The 8,189-nt window shown below is 35.0% G+C and overlaps 1 protein-coding gene across 1 annotated transcript; it reads right to left on the reverse strand.

Annotated features, from left to right (window-relative positions):
* Positions 1–250: 250 nt before the first annotated feature.
* On the reverse strand, positions 251–2,515 carry LOC113271393 (ACT domain-containing protein ACR4-like). The gene is made up of 6 exons (XM_026521245.1): positions 2,257–2,515; positions 2,122–2,167; positions 1,874–1,988; positions 1,116–1,783; positions 919–1,023; positions 251–801 (listed from the first exon to the last, which is right to left on the reverse strand). The coding sequence occupies exons 1-6, from the start codon at positions 2,328–2,330 to the stop codon at positions 502–504; spliced, it is 1,308 nt and encodes a 435-aa protein (XP_026377030.1). The 5' UTR covers positions 2,331–2,515; the 3' UTR covers positions 251–501.
* Positions 2,516–8,189: the final 5,674 nt, after the last annotated feature.

An 8,189-nucleotide genomic window follows, 5' to 3' on the forward strand; every position in this document is an offset into this window, starting at 1 on the left:
GAAAATTCTAGGGTTTTGAAAAGCACACAGATTCTTGTCAAAAAGTATGAATAAAAAAAGAAAGAATCAAGTGAAATATCTCCTAACAAATTGGACTTTACACCCTACGAATCTTCTTCAAACTTTTATCAATCACAAAATCTAATCATCCTACTGTCGAGATCTCAGAATAGTCGTCGTAGAATCTAACTACTTTAGAATCATTTTAACCATCCAAAAACATTTTTCCACTTGTGCCACATTTTAACTGTTTTTGCTAAAAATGTTCACTTATGCAATTGCATTGTTTCTTCAACCCAAATTTACTTATATACAATATCTACAATGAAATTTTCCTCCAGCCTTCGAAATGAACAGTAAGAGAAAATCTATTTCTACATGTAAATTTACATTTACGTGCGGGAATTAGACATCGAAGTTACATTTATGCGAAAGAGCTAACCGTCAAAACATTTACATTCAGTAATCCTGAGAGTGTTCTAGCTAATGTTTGGTTTAGGATTATCTTGACCAAAAGAGATTACCAAGTGAGAATCTCCCTTGTTCTTGGGGAGGTGATTTCGAGAGCCTATCCTCTTTGACACGTATAATTGAATGGCCAATCTCGCACCTCACTGCCTCTATTGTTTCACTGTTGACCACATTCCCTGATGCATCAGTAACATAAAACATGTTAACAGCTTGAGAACCCCTCGTCGTAACCTCAGCCCTTGAAACTGATAACCCATTTTCTCTGAATATGCGTGTTACATCCGATAACAGCCCCACCCGGTCCTCACCGCATAGTTCAAGTCTTATTCCCTGCAATCATATAAATGTAACAGGAAAAAAAGTTAGCATCCATACGAACCGGATTGTAATTCTGCGCAAACCCGAACATGTGGTTAGTAGAGAAGATTCTTTTACGGCTATACATACCTCTGATGTTCGCCTTTGAACGGCAGCCTCTAAGCAATGGATCACTCGCTGTCTCTCGGCTTCAGAACTAATTGTACACCCATCTATATGCCTGATGTAGAATTCCTATTAGCACAAAAACAATGTAAATATAAATCAGTATCTCGTTCACAAAGGAGAGAAACACAGATATACACATTAGGTTCGTGAAGACAAACCTGATAAGCCTCTGGCTCTTCAGCCATGATAGTTGCGTGGAATACCACGTACTGCATGTCCGTTAATGTGCAAACGGTATCAAAGAGCAACTTGGGCCGGTCCGGACACCTCAAGTTAACAACAGTGTAATCCTTATCTGAACAATTGGCAACAGTCACTAAGGGTTTGTTTTCATCACTTGCAATATCTTCATCAATACTATCCCTGTCATAGTCGCGATCAGCGTACATCATCTGATGCAACCTTCTACCGGTATGAGTATCACCTACTGAAACAGCAGTTTTTGCACTTTGTTTATCTTTAATCCCTTTGAGCACGTAGCGAAGTAGAAGTTTGACCTTAGCGAGTCGGTCGGGATCATCAATTGGTCCCCCGGTCACTTCATCAGTTATATATACAACAGATGCCATTCTTGAATTGTGAGTCCATACCTCAGAAGCTACTACATTGCACCTGAGGTCTGTAAGAACAGCAAATATCTCTGAGAGTAGACCAGGTCGGTCTTTCCCAGTTAATTCAATTGTTGTATGCTCGGCCGCTGCTTGAACACCGACCGACCTTCTCAAGGTCCAAAGACTAAGCACTCTTGATCCTAGTGACTGTTGAATTCGATCTGAGACTTCTCCATCAGACAGCTTATTGCCATCTTGGTCAGTTACATGGAATACTAGAAAACACAGAAATTAAAGTTATACATTTATCGAAAAAGTCGTAATCAATTTTCTGTACAAAAACACCATTAGAATTAAGAACTTACCATCCATAAACCATTCACCATCAGAAGAAATATATGCTCTGTTAATAGTAAGATTCAAATCAGTTAGAGCTTGTACAACCTCTAACAAACTTCCATGTTTATTCGCACTATCCACCTGACAAAACCAAAAGAAAATGAGAATTTTCTCAAATTACACACATACTGCAATCAAGCATGATGCAAATTTTCTGGATACTAATACGAAAATTCTCAATAGAAAAAATTGTCTGGTTATTTGTATTGGTTACCTTAATCAAAGTAGTGTTTCTGCTTGAAGTATTATCAACAGTAACCCTGCAAAACACACAAGAACGAAAGCGTTTAAACAAAAAATTAATCATTTGGAAGAAAACTTAAGGAGATATGATTAGATAGATATTAACCTTGGTGGGTTCATTCTGATAGCAAGTTTCTCAAATTCATCATCGATATCAAGAGAAGGAGCCCAGTAATCCATCAAGTCTTTCTTCTTCTTGCTATTCCTTTGTTCTTCCTTTTTTTGGTGTGTTTGAATGGGAATTGAATGAGAAAAGTTTGTAAGGAGAGGGAGACAGAAAGACTGAAACAGAGTGAGTGAGTGAGTGAGAGAGGTTGTTGTTGGTTTCTTCTTCTGCTGCTGCTTCTTGTCTCTAAATAGTGGTTGCTAGATTTTGTCAGTCAATCCCATCAAGAAATCTTGATAATAAATAAATAATTTAGAAAAGGAAAACAAAAACAATTCTGCCTGCTAAAGTTTGTGGTCTGGGAATGGGACCTGGACCCATACTACAAATCTACACATGGCTAATAAAAACCAAGGTCAATTGTACCACTCTCATGTGATCTCTTAAGTCTTGACGCCTATGGATTACAGTATTACATTACATTTAAACTTTCTCAGGCAGTATAAAGAGTACAGGTCTTTTGCAAAAAAAAAAACAACTGAAAAATGTTTTCTATCCATTTCTCTGGTGCTGTTCAAGTTGTTCAAGTCAGCTTTTTCTTTAACATCCGGACCACTGTAGTGAACATCGCATATTGGCCTCGTTCCGTCGGGATATCTCGGATGTCAAAATTGTTGGGCTGGTCACTCCTTACGGCCCAACAGTTAGGCGTCCCTTACTCAAACAAGGGGGAGTTATATAAAGAAGGTTAGGTCAAGTTAGGAAACAGTTTTGATATATATATATACACTAGGATATGACCCGTGCCGGCCATGAGTTGTTTTGGTGTTGGTTAGATTTTTTTTTTCTTGTGAGACTAGTAAGAGCCGAGTGTGGAAAGCTTGGAGGAACTGTAATATTTCTCAAACTGAATTCGAAGCTTTGATCGATATTATAAGCATTAAGAGGATCGGTTTCTTGTTAAATGGTGATTAGGATGTCCACACATGGATGTACACTGGCATATATACAACAACAAGTATTTTTTTGGTGGTTAAGATATCAAAATTGTAAGTGTAAACATTTCGTTTATGGTAATTGAGATAACCATCCATTCATATTTGTTGTAAATAATACCAACAAACTTGAAAAACCTAATGTCCCAAGTGGGAACATATAGAAATTCCAGGTTTGAATAAAAGTAACTTGTCGATTGCATTCCAAATTACAAATGCAGTTCAGTCATCATTTAAATAGATTGTCATTTTGTGCTAAAAAAAAATAATAATGTTTTTTTTTTCGAAATTCAAAAAGTTAAATCTAAGTTGGGAAGGATTCTTTCATATCCCTAAAAGTGTTATATCTGCATTAATTTTGGGAAGCGTTGACTGTTTTCAAAGTTGAATATTGACTTTGTACTTGTATTAATGTATAATTGGCATGGTTACACATTAGTAATACTCGAACCCATGGTAAAAAGTTTAATCGGTTGGGTTAATATAATTTATGACCATTAAACATCACCATTCCCTACAATATTTTTGGTTTGAGAGACATTAAATCCTAAAACATTTCCTTGGATATCACTGATACGAAGCGTCCTTGAATCTTTCTTAACGGTGAAAAATGACGCGTATGATGAAGTTGCATGCATCATATGCCAAGTATGCTTTTCCTTGCAAATACAATCTTGTTGTCTTACTAAATAGTTGCAGATCCAAACAAAAGAAATTTCCTCCTCTAATACGATACATGTATAAGAGAGTTACTCTTTGTCAGCATATGCGTTTGAGACTTAGAAGAAAATAAGAGACCTAGTTTAAATACCTATGGTATAAAAACTTGCAAATTGAACTGATATTACATCTTTACCTAAGAGTACATAAGAGACCTTAAATAGGCATAATTTTATAATTTGAACAAAAAATGAACATGATAATACAACTGAATATTAAAATATTTCTTAAATCAACTTCTAGAAAGTGTAAGGTATTCGTACCGAGTTTGGTTAGTTGGTATCTTCAATGAAATAAAAGAAGCTCAAGTATTAGATGATATCCACATATTAAAAGATAGGTGATGGATCTAGTATTAGTCATGGTAGATGGGTTCATACTTCCTATGCACAAAGATCTTTCAAACCAAGATAATCTTTAGAAAACTCGACAATTTATTTATCGCAATCACATATGTGCATATGAACCACATCTTTTAGCAAAACTTATACTTGTACCTTTTTGGGATACAAAAACTTCTTCATCTGCATCAATGATAAAATGCATGGAATGGTAATTTATCTAGTCCTGACACATATAGGTATAGTGACGCATCCCACAAAAAGACATTTTGCATTATTATATTGCTCCCTAAACCGCTTTTTTCGTTGCTTAAAAACAATCTCCTGAAATCAAAAAATGAAAGATTATAAGTGAGATACAATAAGCCACTTCCGTGTTGCTTATTTTGAGGATTCCTAAATTCCAGTATAAGCAAGATGGTTGGCTATGTATAAAAATTTTAAGATGATCTTCTAAAAGAATAACCATTTTTAGATATCAATTGCAAATAAACATTATTTGACTATGCATGAAGAATTTTGTTAGAGCACTACTCGGCCGAACTCGTAAGCTTGCTAACTCAAGCTTGTTTGTCAAGTTTAGTTGCCAAAACTATAAGTATTGATTTCTAGTCTACTTATAGATAAGTCTCGGATTATGATAGAAAGTGTAATTGAGAATTAGACTTCACGGTGTTCATCGATTGAAGACGAAGAACTACTAAGGGAAGCTTGTGGAACTTCATCAACAAAAGGTATGTGGAGACTTGAACTCATCTATCACTCAAAAGTCTATCTACTATATCTCCTATTTGAGACAAAAGTCGTATAGCTATGTAGACTTCAATTATGCACATTTGATATTTCGAGCTGAGTTTAACTCATTTACATATTTCTCGAAATATGTGTTGGTAAGTTTTTGCTTGAACCAAGTTCATCTTATATTCTTGATGAAAGTCAAAAGATGATGATGTGAAAATCGCCTTGTAACATCTTACATGATTTGTGTGAGACAGTCATTTGATATAGACTCGGAATGTTTCGTATTCATCATTCGATCACTTGAAAATTGCTTTGAAGCAAATAGTTTGTGTGAGACAGCTATTGTCGTCTTCCAAGAATGTTTGAATGGTTGAAATGAGAGTTTAGAACAATTGGATATAAGCACAGTATGCGTAATTGCATATGTGTGATCCAAGTCCGGGAACCATGGTATGCATACCCTTATGCGTACTGATTGGTTTAGTAGAGGTCCGGGAACTAAGTACGCATACCGTTACGCGTACTGGCGTGAGGTTCAAGTTCTGGGACTTTACTGAGTTTGGTGGTATGCGTACCCGTTCGAATACTGGCGAACCCAAACTTAGTCCGACCACTAAGGTATGTGTACCCGTTTGCATACTTGAGTGGATAATGTTCTAAAATCGGTTTGTTCATGAACAAATACATTTATATATTAAGGAATGCAATCTTTTGCAAACCGTGTCTATAATGTTCATGAATCGATTTAAGTGAATCAAAATCGATTTTGCTTCAATTGTGTCTTGTATACTTCTATGAGAATACAAACAATTGAACAACTCTAGAACTAGTTTCATTTGAGTCATTTGAACTAGTTATGGTTAAGATGAATAAGGTTGATATGAAAGTGTTCATATGGATAACTTCGGTTAATTATTGTTGAGTCAACAAAGGTGTACACGTTTAGGTACGGTTACTCATATCTAGTTATGGTGAATATTGAATGTTTTTTTACCAAGGTAGCATTGATTCCAAACCCTGATTTGAAGGGAGAACTCTAACAAATGGAAACCTAATCCCCACAACTCCTGTGTGATACTAGTTGCGACTAGAGTCGATTCTCCTTTAACCTTAGGTTTTTCCAAAACCCTGTAGGTTAACGACTTGAAGACTTCATTGGGATTGTGAAGCCACACCCAACTATTTTCTCTGTAGTTGCGTGTTCTAATATTGTTGTTTTCTATCGTGATTGAGTACTATCTTCTCTAAGATTTGCTCGAGATTTAATCTCCGATAGGCAAGATAAAAAGTAGTCACAAACATCTTCGTCTCATCGTTTGTGATTCCACAATATCTTGTTTCGCTACCATACAATTAAGATTATTGTGAGGTGATTGATATTTGTAGGCTGTTCTTCGGGAATATAAGTCTGGTATATCAATTGGTTCCTGTTCACCTTGATTTATCAAAAGACGGAACAAAATTCATAGGTTTATCTGTGGGAGACAGATTTATCTATTAAATAGACTTTTCTGTGTGAGACAAATTAGTTTATCAAGTCTTCGACTTTGGGTCGTAGCAACTCTTAGTTGTGGGTGAGATCATCTAAGGGAATCATGTGCGTAGATTCTTGTTGGGATTCAGAGACGTAAGGAGCGCAACTGTACCTTGATCAGTGTGAGATTGGTTAGGGCTAAAATACATTCCAGTCTAAAGTTAACTTGGAGTAGTCTAGTGTCTGTAGCAGCTTAATACAGTGTGGTGTTCAAATCTGGACTAGGTCCCGGGGTTTTTCTGCATTTGCAGTTTCCTCATTAACAAAACTTCTAGTGTCTGTGTTATTTCTTTTCCGCATTATATTTGTTTGTGTAATTGAAGTATCACAGATTGTGTGTAAGTTCAATCAATTTTGAATCCAACCTTTGGTTGTTGATTAAATTGATTGACACTTGGATAATGATTTTTGATATCGTCCAAGTTATTTCTTATATTCAATCGGGCTCGCAAATTCCTATTTGTTTGATTGCAGATTGAATTGAGAAATTGAGATATAACTCTTTGATATACTTTTCTTAATATTGAGTCCGACTGTCTAGTTGATTCTCTTGAAAGTATATTGGAGTTAGTCCATATAGATTGCTAAGAGAAATATTGGGTGTGGTTGTTAGACCCCCGCTTTTTCAAATTTAAGATAAACAAATACTCACTTTGTAAACCATCAAAAGGTTATAAAATATGAAGAAATGTAATTTCAAGGTTCACATGATGCAAAAAATTAGAAGGATAACATACATATATAACCAAGATACTTCAATCCATTTGATACCAACATATACACGACCCTAATCTAACTAAGAGTGTGAGATCTCCAACAACAGTAGCAATACAATTAAAAAATGTTATTTACCGACCCAAGTTAAGGGCAAACAATCATCGTTTTATTTGTCGTTTATTTTCACTCCATCCAAATCCTCTGATTTTGGCCTGAAGAAGTCAATATCTAATTGGACAATTTTCCAAGTCCAGAGAAAAATAAAAAATATAGTGTAAAAAAATAGAATTAAATGGTATGGTATCAAAAAGAACCTAACATAAGAATAAAAATGAATAGATAACAATCATATCTGATAAGTATCTTTTGACGGTAAATGAAAAAACAAAATCGAGATTACAGAATACAATAGTAATGAAGAATAACAAAGAGATCCTTTGCACAACTCTATTCTCAAGGAATGATTCACTATTGTTATGGTTGATTGAGATTATTTTTGTTGGCTTTTCTCTTTAATTTTTTGTTTAACGTCAATGGATTCATGGAGCCTCGCGCCTAATTTTTGTGTCATTTATGCAGTTTAATTTGTCTTTCTTATTTTTCATTAATATTGTATTTTGTCTCTCAATTAGAAATATAACATACATATATAATCAAGAAACTTCAATCCATTTGATACCAATATACACACCACTCTAATCCAACTAAGAGTATGTGCTCTCCAACATCAATAAAAATACAATAAAAAATATTATTTACCGACCCAATTTATGGGCATAACAATGGAATCATCGTTTATTTCGTCATTTATTTTCACTCCATGTAAATCCTCTGGTTTTATCCTGAAGAATTCAAATTATAATTGGACAACTCCATGGCCATAGA

This window comes from Papaver somniferum, chromosome 4, assembly GCF_003573695.1.
Source record: "Papaver somniferum cultivar HN1 chromosome 4, ASM357369v1, whole genome shotgun sequence".
Classification (NCBI taxonomy): Eukaryota; Viridiplantae; Streptophyta; class Magnoliopsida; order Ranunculales; family Papaveraceae; genus Papaver; species Papaver somniferum.

Excerpts from the sequence above, each read along its gene's own strand:
- LOC113271393 (XM_026521245.1), bottom strand. The coding sequence starts at position 2,330 with ATGGATTACTGGGCTCCTTCTCTTGATATCGATGATGAATTTGAGAAA. Across the intron at positions 1,784-1,873 it reads TGGTGAATGGTTTATGGATG|TATTCCATGTAACTGACCAA; the intron begins GTAAGTTCTTAA and ends TGTGTTTTCTAG. Across the intron at positions 1,024-1,115 it reads AAGAGCCAGAGGCTTATCAG|GAATTCTACATCAGGCATAT; the intron begins GTTTGTCTTCAC and ends TTGTGCTAATAG.